Raw genomic sequence first — 17164 nt, forward strand, 5'->3', positions numbered from 1 at the left:
CAGGTACATTATAGGTTATTTTAATGTCCTGGTCATAAGTTTCCTTGTTGTTTGTACATTTTTGCATTAATAATTGCTAAAAATGCTTTTTTGTTGGTGTATTTCTATTTGCAAGTATTCTGAACTTGCAGTGCGTTTGAGCACTCTCAGCCACCGTAGTAATCAGTTTATTTTGAGAAACCTGCAGTGTAGAAAATAATAGTTCAGAATTGCCAGATTCCTAAATTATATTATCCAAGAACCAACAAAACACACTTCAGATTAAAATCATTGATTACAGAAACAACATGCTACCTTTATACAGATCCATAAAACATGTGCATATAAGTGTTGAAAGCTGCAGTTCAAATGAGAACAAATGTGCTACAATGACCTTTTTAAAGAAAGCTTCATTTTCTTTCTCTTCATTTGCTGAGGTTCCGGATCCAGGCTGTATTATCAGAGCTACAGATTCTTCATCTTCATCTGAGACATCAGCAGTCTAGTAAAAGAGTATACATAAGACACTGAATATAGCTGAGAATATAGTTATTAATAAATTAATATATTGTATGTAATCTTATTTTAAAATAATACCACCAGACAAAGGCAACACAATGTTTCTGCAGCTTATATAAAGGTAAATAAGGTTAATACAATTTCTAATATCTATAGTAATACCTCAAAGTTTAAAAATAAAACTGTAATCAGATCTGTTATTTCTCAACTTACAAAAAAAAATTCAATAATGAATAGCCAAAATTACGCTTCTCATCACATTGCAAAAAATACATCTTCCACTGTAGTTGTCGTTTTCCAAATGTCTAAAAATTCTTAAATCAAGATATATTTTACATTTACTGGAAATTATGTTTCATGAAAATAAATGTAAATTTAATTAGTTTAAGATTGCAGAAAAATTGGCTTTAAGAAAAAAAAACACGTTGACAAGAAAGACAGATGTTGTGTTTTATTATGTGTGAATTAACTTACATTTAGTTTCTTAAGATTTTAGGTTCTAGCTTGTTCAGGAAAACAGTAAAAATCCTATGCAGGACATTCATTTATTCAGTAGTGCAACATTTAATGTAAAAACGTTGTGAAATTAACCCTTCGTTATTCGCTTTGGGGCATTTGACGTTAAAGGTATTTGTTGTCGAAATGCAAATTTAGTCCCACAGAAAAAAAAACCCCGCAATAACACAATTCAGTGAAGAATATAAACGGAATGTATAATAAACCTTTATTGCCGAGCGAATGACAGTGTAGTATACTAATATAACTTCAAGTACCAATTCAACGCTGACTGAAATGCAACCATTCATGGCTGCTGTATTTATATGTGGGCTAAATAAGTTACACCCCATTTACCCAAGAACACTGAGCGCTAGTGCTGTAGGAGGGTGTTAGCCTACAGTTCGTGGACACTAAGATATTTTTTCCAACACAAGAAAATAAGTCATGCAGCTGCAGATTGTGACCCGTTAGAATCCTTGAAGGTGTTAATAAATCGCAGTCGAGCCAGTGGTGACAGCAGTATATCCGCTGGTTTAACTTTAGCCCGTTAGCCAGTTAGCCGGTTTCCTGAGTGCACTGCCCTGAATTTACTCACATTGCCCAGTTCTTTGGTCCGGTCCCGCATTTTCGATGTATTATATGGCCAGTTCAGATGAAATGTTCCCGTTTTTAAGAGGTGTAGCTCATCTGTTTGCTGACCCTATACTTGCAAAACTCACAACAGATAAGAGGGAGTTTCCATTCAAAGTCACATTTCACGCCAGCCAACTTCCACAAATAACTTTCAGAGCAGAATGTTGATGGACGCTGAGAGATAATGTATATTATATGGATAAACCCCGGTTATGCTTAGAGATCAATGTGGGGCAATGTCGTTGCATATGAGTTTGCTGTTTTCTTCTTCTCTATTAGTTTGCAGACGTATGACAAACCCTCAAAGCTTTTACTGCCGCCTACTGAGCGACGCGACAGAGGACATAAATGGAAGCAGTTCCGCCACAGAATAACATTTTTTATGTTATTCCGACTTTTTATTTCAGAATTCTAAGATTTAAAGTCACAATTACGAGTTATAATGTCAGAATTTTCAGATATAAATTCCCAATTACGAGTTATGTCAGAATTCTGAGATATAAAGTCGCAATTGTGTGATATAAAGACAGAATTTTCAGATATACTTCAATTCAGAGTTATAAATTGAGAATTTTGAGATAAAGTCACAATTCTGAGTTATAAGTCACAATTCTGAGATATAAAGTCACAATACAGAGTAATAAAGTCAGAATTCAGTCTATTCAGAGTTATAAAGTCACAATTCTGAGACATAAAAGTCACATAAAGTTATAAACTCAGGATTCTGAGATAAAGCAACAATTCAGAGTTATAAAGTCACAATTCTTAGATATACGTCACAATTAAGGGTTATGTTAGAATTCTAAGATAAAGTTGCTATTGTGTGATATAAAGACAGATTTCTGAGATATACGTCACAATTCAGAGTTATAATTAATTAGCATTGCCAGCTAGCCCTTTGCAACTCTTACATGGTTGCCCACTGAAGCTAAGCAGGTCAGTTTCCTGGATGGGAGACCACATGTGAAAATACTGTAGGCCAGGGGTCACCAAACTTGTTCCTGGAGGGCCGGTGTCCTGCAGATTTAGCTCCAACCCTAATCAAACACACCTGAATGAGCTAATCAAGGTCTTACTTGGTATACCTTGAAACATCCAGCCAGGTGTTTTGAGGCAAGTTGGAGCTAAACCCTGCAGGGACACCGGCCCTCCAGGACCGAGATTGGTGACCCCTGCTGTAGGCTATTGCCGGAGGTGATGTTAGTGGGACCAGCAGGGGGTGCTCAACCTGCGGTCTGTGTGGCTCCTAACGCCCCAGTAAATTAATGGGGACTCTATACTGTCAGTGAGCGCTGTCTTTCGGATGAGATGCTCTCTGTGGTCGTTAAAAATCCCAGGATGTCCTTTGAAAAAGAGTAGGGGTTTACCTTGGCATCCTGGCCAAATTTGCGCACTGACCTCTGTCCATCATGGCATCATTGGTCTCCACTCCACTAATCAGCTGGTGTGCGGTCTGGCGCATGGTGGTGGATGAGGAGATTTCCTCACCCAAAAAAAATGCGTTAAGCGCTTTGAGTGTCCAGAAAAGTGCTAAATAAATGTAAGGAATTATTATTACAATTCTAAGATGCAATAACTATTTAAAAAAAAATGTACCCAGAGGCGTAAACTGGCTTACATATACACAGGTGCATCACTCAGTAGGGGCAGTAAAAGCCCCTGAGATTTGAAGTCAGAATTGCGAGTTATAAAGGATATCAGACCAGTTATTGTGAAAAGAAATAAAGAAAAATGAAAGCTGGAAAATAATCCTAAAAATACATTTGATCGGAAGAACCAAAACTGAAGTTTCACAGTGATGACATAAAAAAGCTTTTCGTTTCCCCAGAGCCTTAAAATGAAAGGTCTTTCAAAGTACCATGTTGAACAACATCTTGGAAGAAATGTTGCATAGCTAGTTTACTGATTAGCATGTAAACACAGACCACAGACCAACCAAACAATCAGATTTTTGATAGCTCTGCGCTTATTTTGTGCATGTAAACAGAAACACACACAGTGATTACAGAATTCTCATTTTTGGATGAACTATCCCCTTTAAGAATGTAACCTTATGAAGGATAATATTCCATGTTTGCTTTATATAACTTTTTAATTAACAAGAAAAGTAATTTTTTTCTCATGTAAACAAACAAAGAAAAATAATATGGCATAATATATTTGTTTATAAAACAGTCATAGTTCAAATCAGCAAATTAACCACAGAATATATACGAACAAAATAAGAGAAGCACATTGATACTCTACTGCCATCATTTGCGAATAATAATACAAACCTAAACGTCTTTCATTCCTGACTGTTTAACATAAAATACTGCAGTTTCCCTTTTTCATTAGAACAGATTATACACATGAACAAACTTATTCACATGCTAGTTTGCCATCAAACGAGGATAGTGTGATAGCAATGCCTGTAGAGCACACATGGGAAAGCTGTAGTCCATGGAAACACAATCGTCTGCAACCCGGCCAAACTGCATCACGATGTAGTCCACTGGGGAGAGATATTGATCCACAAAATAAATCACAACTGGGAACTGTAATATTGTTGTATGTTATGTGATTTGCGACTAAAAACACATACCATTATCTGGATGGACAATCTGAAAGTTTTTAACAGATGCCTGAGTAACTCGGCCATGGAAATTGAGCACATACGACTGAGTTTGCTCATTCCAGCTGGGTGATTTATTGACTAGAGTGACAAGATTCTCTTTGTTACCGTTCTCGTATCGGGTGAGCAGAGACTCCAGCTCCTGGAACATGCAAAGTAGATGTTCATTATTAATACAGTATGCTGTACATACAAATGAATCAGTAGTGAATCAAACTCATAAGAGAAATAATGTATTTGATATTTCTAAATTTATAAATATTCAGTCCCTCCATGATTTTGCGAGTCCAATGGTTCTTGAGATCATTTTTGACATTTTACAAGGTTTGTCTGTATTTTCACATCAAACGGACAAAAATTGAAGCAAATAATATCAAACGTGTTGAGAAAAGGCATCACAAAATCAAGCAAACTCCACACAGAAATGCCAACTGACCCAGCCGGGGCTCAAACCAACGACCTTTTTGCTGTGAGGCGATCGTGTTACCCACTGCGCCACCGTGACGCCAATTCATTAATATTATAATAAATTTTATTAATATAATAAATAGTGATATTAATAACAAATGAACCTGCAATATTTTGGAGGGACTGAAAATTTCAGAATATCATACTTATACACTACTCTTTAAAGTGTAGGGATATTTAGAATAAAATGTATACTTTAAAATATAAATTTTTTTGGCAAAGATTCATTAAATTAATCAAAAGTGACATTAAATATAATCAATTATTGATTTAATTATGATGTTGTGAATAAAAAAAACGAATAATTGCTGTTCTTTGACCACTCTTTTAATCAAAGAACATTTATAAATAAATATATTATATATATATATACTGTTGAAGTCAGAATTATTAGCCCCCTGTTTATTTTTTTCCCTAATTTCGTTTACCGGTGAGAAGATTTTTTTTCAACACATTTCTAAACATAATAGTTTTAATAATCATTTCTAATACTGATTTATTTTATCTTTGCCTTGATGACAGTAAATAATATTTTACTAGATATTTTCACCTCTATATAGCTTAAAGTGACATTTAAAGGCTTAACTGGGTTAATTAGGTTAACTAGGCAGGTTAGGGTAATTAGGCAAGATATTGTATAACGATGGTTTGTTCTGTAGAAAAATTGGCTTAAAGGGGCTAATAATTTTGACCTTAAAATGGGGTTTAAAAAAACGTAAAACTGCTTTTCTTCTAGCCGAAATAAAACAAAAAAGACTTTCTCCAGAAGAAAAAATATTATCACACATACTGTGAAAATGTCCTTGCTCTGTTAAACATCATTAGGGAATATTTTAAAAAGAAGAAAAAAAATCAAAGGGGGCTGATAATTCTTCAACTGTTTATGAAACTTTAATAATATTTCACAATAGTTCTGTGGCATTGCATAGCATTTTGACCAATTAAATGCAGCCTTGCAAACAATAAGATATTTTTAAAACATTTGAAATTAAATCTTTCCATGATTATCCAAATAAAATATTATATTAATGATCATCAAACCATTAGTAACATATGAACAACTTACATTTTTTGGTTGAATAATGACTCTCTCATCATTCTCGTGCATACCAGGAATGACTACTGTCATTTTGCGGGGACCTTTGAAACCCAGAACATTTTTTTCCTGTGTGATGTTAAAGAAAAAGTAAGAATTTTACAATCAAACAACCATATATAATTACTGTATGGTTAATACAAATACAAAGTACAACTAAATACAATATCCAATCCAAATACAATTTAATCCAATTGAAAACTACCGTAGACTTTATCTAACGCACACAACGAGCATCTTACATAACATATTGCCGCCAGCTCTTGTCGCAGTGTATCCGTTTCTTTAATAAATGGTTTTCTTTCAGGATTCTCACCATTATCAAACACAGTGAACTTGGTCCCCAAGACATTTGACCTGAGGAGACAAACCACATTTTAAGGATTTTTATCACAAACATAAAGATTTGTGAGGTGTCACTGCTATGGCACAAACCTTAATTTGCCAATGTAGCTGTCAGTATCCCTGGATAAATCTGTAGGATCGACTGATATCAAATAATTGGACGTTTTGCACTTCTTTCTTTTCCTGCCAGCCATCAGAAAGACCTGCCCATTCCAAACAATGGACAAGAGAGTAATACTGTGTTAAGAGATAAGGAAAATTGCTTTTCAAATACTTCACTATTAACACTTCTGCTAACCCGTTTCCCATCCTCCTTTTCCATGTGGAGGTAATAAGTGGGGTAGATCCCTTTCTCCACTCCTCTCCTGTCTCTGGTGATCCTGCACTGAATGGTCACGTCCTTGGAGCAGGACGCATGGCAAACTGTTCCAGATCCTCCAAAGACATCGGAGACGACTGGACAAAACAAGACATATATGAATATTTAGAATATGAATAAATAATCAATCAACATTTATTAACATAATTGTTTATATACATATTAATAAATGTACTTTAATGGGGTATGCACACAGACTTTTCATGTTCAATAAGCCAACTCAATCGCTTCGGTGACCTGTTAAACCAAGTTTAGATATGTATTTTTTTAGAATAGTGACCTTCACTGTCTGACTGAGATACAATATAAACTTTACGATATAAAGTTTACCACAGTATTTTCAATGGAGTATTTGCGCTCGCGCTGCTCCTGGTGGCACTTCCATTTAAACTGTGTTTCATCTCATTTTACGCTTGAACAACTAAATTAATGCTTAAGTCTATTTAATTAATTATTTTTTAATTCAATTACAACATTGAAGCTATTAAAGGAAGCTCAAGAAATTGAAAAAAGTCACATTAACCTTTCACCGGAAGTTTATCAGTGGCTTAAAAACAGTTGTGCATATAGCCAGACGTGTTATTTATACTAATTAAAATTTCTTTAATATATTTTCTGCATGGAACATCAATTCAGCAAATTACAATATAGATTTTATACTTAAGTTAAATACTAAATACTAACACTGCCCCAGTAAACACTTCCCTCACTCAGCAAACTCAACAAAAGTTCCCAAAGGAGGAAAATAAAATAAAATAAAATAAAATAAATAAAATAAAATAAAATAAAATAAAATAAAATAAAATAAAATAATCAATAAATTAAAAAGGCATGAATAAAAATTTTCAATATAAGTATAGAAATGTTAGCCAGCAAGTAATCTTAAAAGGGCACCACACCTTATTGAAGGTATTTAAAGAATCTGTGAGTGGAGGTGATCCCCAACCGATTTAAAAATACAATTTAATCACTCTTTTTTTATGCTTGTACTAAAAAAAGAAAATGCATGCTTCCACTTCAAAATGATGAATATTATTTACACTATCATGTAGTATTTTACATACACAAACATGTGAATGTTACGCTTACAATTAAGACAAGCAGCAAAATAAATGTTTTTTTAAAGCTAGAATTGACTTGAAGTGGAAGACACTGGAAGTGGATGACAAATGAAATAAGCCACATTACATTTACAAATGACCATAGCCAATAATGTGCATGTGTATAAAACAATATAATAACAAAATAATTATAAACTAAGTTTTAGAATTTACACTCACTTTTCCCATGTCCAAAGAATCGCTGTCAGAAGAGTGCTCCTTATAGTTGGAGTTCAAAGAGGCAAGACTGTTATCATTTTTTGCAGCTTTTTTAGACTTCTTTGGTGTTTTTTTAGCTTCCTTCTTCTTGTCCTTCTCCTCGATGTCTTCTTCACTGTCACTGAGATGACATCTCACTACAATGACAGAAGCAGCATTTTACCAATCAGGCACTATTGTTGACAAATTCTTTTTTTATTTATTTACTTGGCTTCATTTGTTTTTTTTTGGTGTAGGAGGAACGGGGCTCTTTGACCAGTCTTTTCCTTCATCCTCACTTTCTGATTCAGGTTTTTTCTCTTCATTAATGGAGAAATCCACAACTGAATCAGTCTGAACTGCTAGGAGGAAAAATACACAAATCGGAATGTTAACAATGCCAATGTCCAATTATTTCCTATTTATGAATAGCTGCGCTGCAGGAAATGGCCTTTAACTTGTGTCAAGCTTAACAATAGACACACATCTCCGGTAAACTTACAGGACTGTTCCCCTGTCTTTGCTCTCTCTTTAGTTCCATTTGTCTTTTCCTTCTTCTTCACAGATTTCTTCTCTTTCTTTTCATTTTCCTCCACCTCCAGCGCAGCTTTTGGTTCAAGTACTGAAATTCAACAAAATAGACTCATCAAACTAAGGCAGACACAACAGGTGAGATTGAAAACAGAAAAAAACCCACTTACGTTTAGTTTGTCCCTTTTTCACACCCTTCTTCTTGTTTTCTTTCCATCTACCTGGCCGTCTGTCTAAAGTGCTTGTAGTGCTGTGCTGTGGGCTGATCTCTAGATCGATTTTCTTAACGATAACGGGACAGGCTGAGCGATTTCCTCTGATGCTCTTCTGTCCTGGATGAAACACTCAGTTCTCCCAAACAAATCTCTTCCACTGTGTTTTCATAAATATGCTCAGGTTGTGTGTCTGATAAAAAAAAGACAGACACAGATGAAGACACAGACACATAGACAATTTCTATGCACACAAAAGGCCTATTTGTCTCAAATATGTTCTAAATCTGTGTCAGTGAGTGCTTATCCACCACCTCACTAAAGTGCTGGCCAACTGCAAACTAATTGTCTTTAACTGGATCTTCTAAATGAACCAGTTCACCAAATAGACCAATTTCCTGAGTTGTTCAGTTACTAGAACAGTACGCTGAGATCAGATGTGAGAACAGTTGAACTGGTAATACTGCATATGCGTGATTCAGCAGGTGGTGAACCAAACACAAACAGTGCATCACAGCCTGTTGTGACTGACACAGTCTCATAGCACAGTCTCAACTGAACTTGGACGACTAACTAAGCTGTTGTAAAAACAGAAAAACAGAAACCGAAGACTAAGAGGATCTGGCGAAACATAAGTTTAGTTCATAACATAAAATCATAATGGAATTAAAATAGTAAGTCAGTCAAGCTCCATTTAGGCTGCAAAACTTAATTGTAAGAAACTTTTCAGATCATGGTGATGTTTTAACTGACTGAAATTATTATTGCTGACTACATATTTTTAGATATGTTGAGTCCTAACATGGGAGGATTGATTACGTCATCATGGATGACGTGATTACATTGTAGTTTTTTTTTAACCGGTTCATTGAGATGAACTGTCCAAGATCCAGTTTGTGGAAAAGATCCAAACTTCTCATCACTTCCTGACATGTGTGGCATATCCAGATGCTGATTACACAGCATGATTATTGCACAGGTGTGCCTTAGGTTGGCCACAATAAAAGGCCACTCTAAATTGTGCAGTTCTACACAGCACAATACCACAGATGTCACAATTTTTGAGGGAGAGATCCTACTGATTGCAGGAATGTTCAACAAATCTGTTGACATGGATTGAATATATCGATCATAATCTTGTCATACCTGTGGGGTTGATCGATTGACTCGACAAAGAAGAAAGCGCTCAGTATCACAGATTAGACAAATGTGTGAACATATTTGAGAGAAATAGGCCTTGTGTACAAAGAAAAATCTTTGAGCTCATGAAAAATGGGAGCAATAACAAAAGTGTTGCGTTTATAATTTTGTTGAATGTAGATTGATTGACAGATTGATGTTAATATGTTAGCAATGAGGTTCTGGTTTATATAATGTAAGTGTGTACAAACCATTGAGGGAAGTGTTGCTTTGAGATTGGCTTATCAATAAAGCAGTATCGTCACACTCAGCTTTCTGTTTGCGTGTCTTGGAACGGATGTCAGGATTCGCTGTAACCATCCGGGCATCTGCCCTTCGTCTTTGTTGTTTCTTGATTAAAAGTGAACGCTATGAGTTGACACGATATGAGCTGTTACACATCCAGTTATGCATTACAATCACAGTATAATGGCATCAGTATAGATAATTTCTCCACAACATTAATTGTGCATTGATTCTATGCTTTAAACATGAAGTACCTAATATAAAATATATCAAATGCATTTTATTTATATAACTTTCAAACAAATGTATTATTTGAGAAATGTCTATCAAAATATACTCATTTTTAAAAATCTTACCTGATTGTCCAGCTTCTGCTGTCGTACTCTGCATCCTCCATTTCTTTAGCTGGAAAAATATAATTATCACATTTTAGCATTAATAAATAATTCACTATTGATCTGCTATTTTGTATTGTCCTAAGCTCACCGTTCAGAATACATGCTCAAATCAAGCTATCGAATGAAAGGCACTGTTTCTCCCCGTTTGTCTCTGTGGCAGCAATGATCTGTTAACGTAGTATGTTCCCAAGTTAGTATGTCCTAAACCTTGCATACTCTTCTGTTACAGACTCAAAAGTATATACTTTTCATTCACAAAAGTACATACATTTAGGACGTAGTACAAGTATGTGAATTGGGACGCAGCAAAATATTCTTTTTCATTTATCATTTTTAGCACATTGCAATTATGATTAACATGTTTATGGTGAAATAGCATTTTTGAAAAATAACTGAAATAGACTGCCATTTTTGATAAAAACACTCCGGATGCTCTGGTTCCCAACATGTTTTCAAAAATGTGATTAGGACCTGTGCTTAGGTTTTATTCACCACAGCATTTATGTTGCAAAAACAACTGGTTGGATGAACATTAGCTTTTATTCTTTGTATCATTGTCTTGGATTAACATTATTAATGGCTTAATGGCCTGTTTTAACTTTGGCTAGAATGTTTTTAACAAATCTTAACACATTTTAAACATACACTGACGTGTTGCTATCATGAATTTTACATGTTTAACAATTTGTGAGCATGAATTAACATTATGTTAATATTTCTAGCATGTTTTGCAAGATGCTGGCATTTGGCTAACATAACTTAATCAGTTGGATGTAATCAACTGATACAAGCATGTTTAATAATGATTTAAAATGTTGCTAGCCACACATATATATATATATATATATATATATATATATATATATATATATATATATATATATATATATAATTGCTAGCTAATGTTTATTATCCTACATTTGGATGTAATGTGTTTTAAAATGTTAGCGTTGATAGATTTTGCTACTAATAGATAAACCTATGAAGGTCCTAAAATGGGTGGATTTATATGAAATAAGAATTTCTGACATCCTCAATAAAAGTCTGTGGGATTTTTCAAGTCTGATGAGTTAGTCAAAATAATGTAGTTCTATACAGAATCCAAAGGCTTTTTTTCTCTTCTTGTTGATTTTGTTTAGATGATCATGATATGCTCATTCATTTCTTTTCGGCTTAGTTCCCTTTATAAATCAGGGTCGCCACAGCAGAATGAACCGCCAACTTATCCAGCATATGTTTTACACAGTGGATGCCCTTCCAGCTGCAATCCATCAACGGGAAACAGCCATACACACTTATTTGCAGACATACACTACGGACAATTTAGCTTACCCAATTCACCTAAATTGCATGTCTTTGGACTGTGGGGGAAAGCGGAGCACCCGGAGGAAACCCACACGAACATGGGGAGAAATCATGAAAAAGTTTTAGAAGAATGTGAAGAGTTGCAAACATCATGTACTGTACATAACTTTGTAGTTTCAATGCTGTGGCCTTGAATATGGACATTTTAAGATAAGCAGGTGAGTGTTCATTATTACTATTTTAATGTTATTTCTTTCAAATTTACAAATATATTTATATTTGACAGTTCAAATTACATTATTTGTTCTGCTTGTTTTTGCGCCTGTAAAAATGAAAATACTGTGCATCTGCAAACCTGTAACAGCTTGGCCTGGTCCTGTACTTTGCTGTAATTTGTTCCATTTCTTTCAACAAGGTACTCAGTCTGGAGACAAATGACAGATGATCATTTATATCAAATGTTTGCAAATAAAACATCTATTGGCACAAGAAATTCCATAAAAAAGGTAGATTTTACTGAAGGTTTTCAGTGTCCTGGATTTCAAGCTGTTGCTGTAACTCAGTTCTCTCTTTCTTCAGCACAAAGATCTTTTGAACAGCTTTCTCATACTTTTCTTGAAGAGGAGTCAGTGACTGTGAATGAATTAGTTAGATAGAAATCATACATATTTCAATTAGACAGTTTAAATTATTCACAATCTTTGGAATCTTTCTTTACCTCTTCGATGGTATTATAACTCTGTTCATCTGGCAGTGGGTGTTTCCGGTTTATCCTTTGATCTCAAATCCTCCATGGCACTCTGCAGTTTAGTGTAAGACACAGGTATAATCACTTTATGCACTACTAAACATATATAGAGGTGTTTCGCAATGACGCCAGTCCAGAACAATGCAGTAAAACCAGTATTACCTTAATCTATTAAAACAAAAATATTAAAAGAACTAAAATTAAACAAAAATAAAAATGAGAAATATTACACAAAAAAGAAAACAAATATTAAAAATATAAAATCAAATTCAACTTAATTATAAAAACGTATTTTTTTTAATGAAAGCGTAAAATGTAAAAAAAAAAAATCTAAAATACTTATGCATACTATAATATATGAAAAATACTGAATTAACACAACTTGATTACTACAATTACTGCAATTATTAGAACATTCTGACAAAAAAATGGATACAAGGCACAAATACTTTTAACAATGACACTGCATAACAAACCTGACATGCAGGTCATTACAAAAAAATCATTTCACACCTTTATTATCCACAAATAACAAGAATTAATAATAATAAAAAAATAATACATACAATTCACACACACACACACACACACACACATAAATACATATATACACATATACATATACATATACATATATATATATATATACTAACCCTGAGTCGGCTCAACTCATGCAGTCTTTCATCCAACTCATTTCTCAGGATTGTATTTGTTTCTTTCAAGGACTCGATCTCCTTCAGAAAGTCTTCTTTCTCTTTCTCCATTATCTCTGCCTGCTCCTACTCACAAGGACAGTCAATAAAGCATCTGTTTAATTTTTTTTGTAAGGTTACTATTGGTAATCTATAACATTTTAGATTAACTATGTCGTACCTGTGTTGTTATGACCAGCAGGTCCTTCTCCAGACTGCAGTCCAGGCTTGCTTCTGGGTTTTGAAAGCAGAATGGAGTGCTGGCTCCTTTGACATGCCCACTGCTGTCTACATAGCAGAACTGGTAAAACTCCCCATCTTCCTTGGGCAGGTAGCTCTCTGAGGATGCAAAAATTGTTCATTAAAGGCTAACCTTATCTATCTTACCTTACCTCTATCTTATTTTACCCAATCATCCCCATCCATCGAATTGGCTCTCTCACTGTCGCTCCACTCCACCAATAGCTGGTATAGTAAGCACACTGGCGCATCATCCAAGTGGATGCTCCACACTAGTGGTGGTGTGGAGAAACACAACACCCCCAATCCCCCCACCCCCTTCATGATTGTGAAGCGCTGTGGGTGTATAAATGCGCTATATAAATACACATTACATTACATCTGAGTCACAGTCCCCCAACACTGTGAAGGCCCCTTCATTAACATATTATATCAGAAGTTTCAAACTTTTTTCTTTATAATCAATCATTGTTTGTGTATTTTTATAATATTTGAGATTTGTTTTGTTTGATACTTTCTGTATAGGTTGTAAATGTTTCATTGATCCTTCCACCTTTTTATCATTTCATTACTTCTGCTTCCATCAACACTCACTTATCATTGAAGTAAAACTTTTAAATAGCTAAGAGTCTAATAACGCTTTTAAAGCTTCTTCAGCCAATCTTAAAATTAATATACATTTTTAATATTGTAGTTATAATGGTGTGATGACTTCATCAATTGAATTTAAACTTCATGAAATTAGAGTTTTTTTTCTCTCTGAATTTGTAGATTTTATTGGTAACTATTGCTATTTTATCATATAATTAATTTCTTAAAATGTATTTATTGTATTTATTTCAATTCAACATAAATCTGTTTAGTGTGAAATCAATAATATGAATTTAGTCAAAGATTTCAACTTAGTTAAAATATGGCAAGCTGTGAAACACAATTTTAGTTTTGCATAAGTTTGTATAGTCCAGTGTTGTGTTTTGTATTTATGAAGCACCATTGTCCTGCAAGACACGACATTTCGCTCCTCTGTATGTCCACACATGTAACGGAATGGCAATAAAAACTTGACTTGACAATACTCAGTAATACATTTATAAATATAAAACACATTGAATGTATTGACAAATACTGTATATAATCCATTTCATTAAATATTTTATTAGAACTATTCTTTATTCCAACCTATTATATATTATTGTAGTAGTACTGTTTCATTCACTCTATTTTCTTTAACATATTGTTTCGTTAACATATGACTAACAAATATGCATCTCATTTATTACATCACAACAAATTTTATTTGCAAATAAAATGCAGATATGATACAATTACATTTTTACAACAAGATTTTTATCCATCTGATCTGAATAATACAATGATGCATTATTTATTCTAGATAAAATTCTGAATTAAATATACCCTTTTATTATTTATCCTATTAATAAGAGTCTAAGCATACAGTTAAAGGTCTATCAAATCACTTCAGAGCTGGAGAAATATTAAATAAATATTAAGATATTTTGATATGGAAAAACTACTCTGCCATGATCAAGTAATCTGCGCACTGTTGCTTTACACATTATTACTTGCCAAGAAAGTGCATGGCAGCAAACCAAATTCTTGAGACACTTGACACATCACAAGGTCCCCTGATATAAGAGCTCTGAGTAACATAGATGTGGTGTTCTACCTTTACTAAAATAGCAGCATGACGTCACATTCACAGCACTGATGCACCAGGAACACATCTATCATGTCCCCCTTTTACCTAAAGCAAATGTTGACTTCTAGAGTGACTGGAGATATTATTTACAATCCCATTTCTAAAAGAGTTGGGGCATTTAGAATAAAGTGAAATCAAGATATTATAGATAGGAGATAGATCTGGACTGCAAAACCTATGTATAAAATGTATATGGCCCTTTCATTAAAAGTAGAAACAGACAATCATGATAGATTGGGCTAACTTTTGCCTCCATCCTCAATTCCAAAAGAATTAAACACTAATTAAATTGAGGTTTCATGGGACACACTGTTTTAAACATGCCTCTGTCCCATTCTTTTGGAGTGTATTGCCAGGATAAAAAATAGTTTACCAGAATAAAATTTATTTTGGCCAGAGGAAATGTTTTAAATCTTTTCTTTCTACTTTGGACAATTAAATAAAAGTTAAAGAGAATTATAGTTCACCCCAAAATTCTGCCATTATTTACTCACCCTTTATTTGTTTCAAACCTTCATGATTTTCCTTCTTCAGTTAAACACAAAGGAAGATATTTTGAACAATGTTGGAAACTTGTAACCACTGACTTCGCCTACGTAGCATTTCTTTTTACTATGGAACTCAATAGTTACAGACTTTCAGCTTTCTTCAAAAATATCTTACAAAAATAAAATATATTCAAAATATCTTCTATGTTCAGCAGATAAAAAAATGTGAAAAATTTATAAGAAGGTTTTTCAGACCTCTGACATTTATGCAGTCTACCACAGTTTGTGTCATAGAGCGAAACACTGAAAAGGAGATTGAGAGGGAGAGGGAGGGAGAGAGGTATTTCCTACCTTTGAAAATCACTTGTTCAGGTTCAGCTTGGTCCAGGTGAGGGGCTTCCACCCAAACATAGTTATAATATTGTTGTGCTGAATTCCAACCAACCTGGATGATTTCAAAGACTAAATTAAACATCATTGAAAAGCAATATGGCCATGCACAACAAATAAAGCATCACAAAATATGATGTATTATCAGTAATCGATTAAAATGAGTGTCTGTTGTTGATTACTCACTTTGTAGATACCGATCCAGTCCCTGGGGTTGGGCTGCAGGTCTCCAGTGAGTGTGAACCGGCAGGTCACGGCAGTGTTCGGCGGGTATGACGGAGGAACGTCGTTAAAAACTACCTGAGCGAATGACGATGTCTCCATTATAACGATCGACTCTTCCTCCGTTCTGTCGCTCATGGCGGGGTTTATGGTGGGGAACCGTCACCTTTTAATGGGTCAAAAGTTTTAGTCAAAAGATATAATGTCCGGTTTGTTTGTCTTTGTTCAAGTTATTCTTTCACTTTCAATTTTTACGTGACTACGTTTTTTACGCTTTACGTAACTAACACAAAAATAAAAGACAAATAACATCGACTGACAAGTTTGGTTAGGTTTGATTTTGTTACCTCGGCGCGTAACGTTAGCCTAAATTAATCAAAGAAAGTTAGGTTATAATTTAAAGACAAAACATTCTAGATCCAGCTTGTAATCTTAAAAAATGGAACTTTAAACTGTGGGCAAACGCACTATTTGACATGTTTAGCCTACTAACGTTATTCGTGTTATTAGGCGATTTATAAACGTTTACAATAAACAACTGCCAGAACTAAATAGTTACCTGAACCTCCTTCAGCCGCAGTGCTGTTCGACAGGCTGTCAGAAACACGACTGTTTCTATAAATGAAACTGTAGAGTAAACAGAACCAACTGGGAGATGTAGTTCTGAGCACACGAGAGAGACTGATGGGGATTCCCGTTTATTATGTCATACAGGGTGTGAATTATAGACTGAGAATAGCTCTCAGAAATATTATTTCTTAATTCTTAGGTTAAAACATTGATATTGTGTTGTTAAAATCCGAATGTAAAGGAATTTATATGAATAACTGTTATATCGCTATGAATAAGAGTGAATATAAACATTTTTAGCAATAAAAAAATCTTACGAATTATTTCTTTTTGCTTACAGTTCTTCAAATGATCATAAAGAATCCGGTTTTTGCAATTTAAAAAAAAAAGAAAG

General features: G+C 34.2%; 1 protein-coding gene and 1 pseudogene across 1 annotated transcript; both read right to left on the minus strand.

Moving 5' to 3' along the window:
- Positions 1 to 3990: 3990 nt before the first annotated feature.
- Positions 3991 to 10497, minus strand: LOC130238881 (tubby protein-like; annotated as a pseudogene).
- Positions 10498 to 11876: 1379 nt separating this feature from the next.
- Positions 11877 to 16872, minus strand: LOC130238882 (calcium-binding and coiled-coil domain-containing protein 2-like). The gene is given in 11 exon segments (XM_056469998.1): positions 11877 to 11882; positions 12056 to 12096; positions 12099 to 12124; positions 12218 to 12333; positions 12419 to 12457; positions 12459 to 12500; positions 13102 to 13227; positions 13322 to 13479; positions 15940 to 16033; positions 16165 to 16366; positions 16760 to 16872. Coding segments are annotated over 10 exon segments (822 nt in total). The 5' UTR covers positions 16339 to 16366; positions 16760 to 16872.
- Positions 16873 to 17164: the final 292 nt, after the last annotated feature.

Source organism: Danio aesculapii, chromosome 12 (genome assembly GCF_903798145.1).
Source record: "Danio aesculapii chromosome 12, fDanAes4.1, whole genome shotgun sequence".
Lineage (NCBI taxonomy): Eukaryota > Metazoa > Chordata > Actinopteri > Cypriniformes > Danionidae > Danio > Danio aesculapii.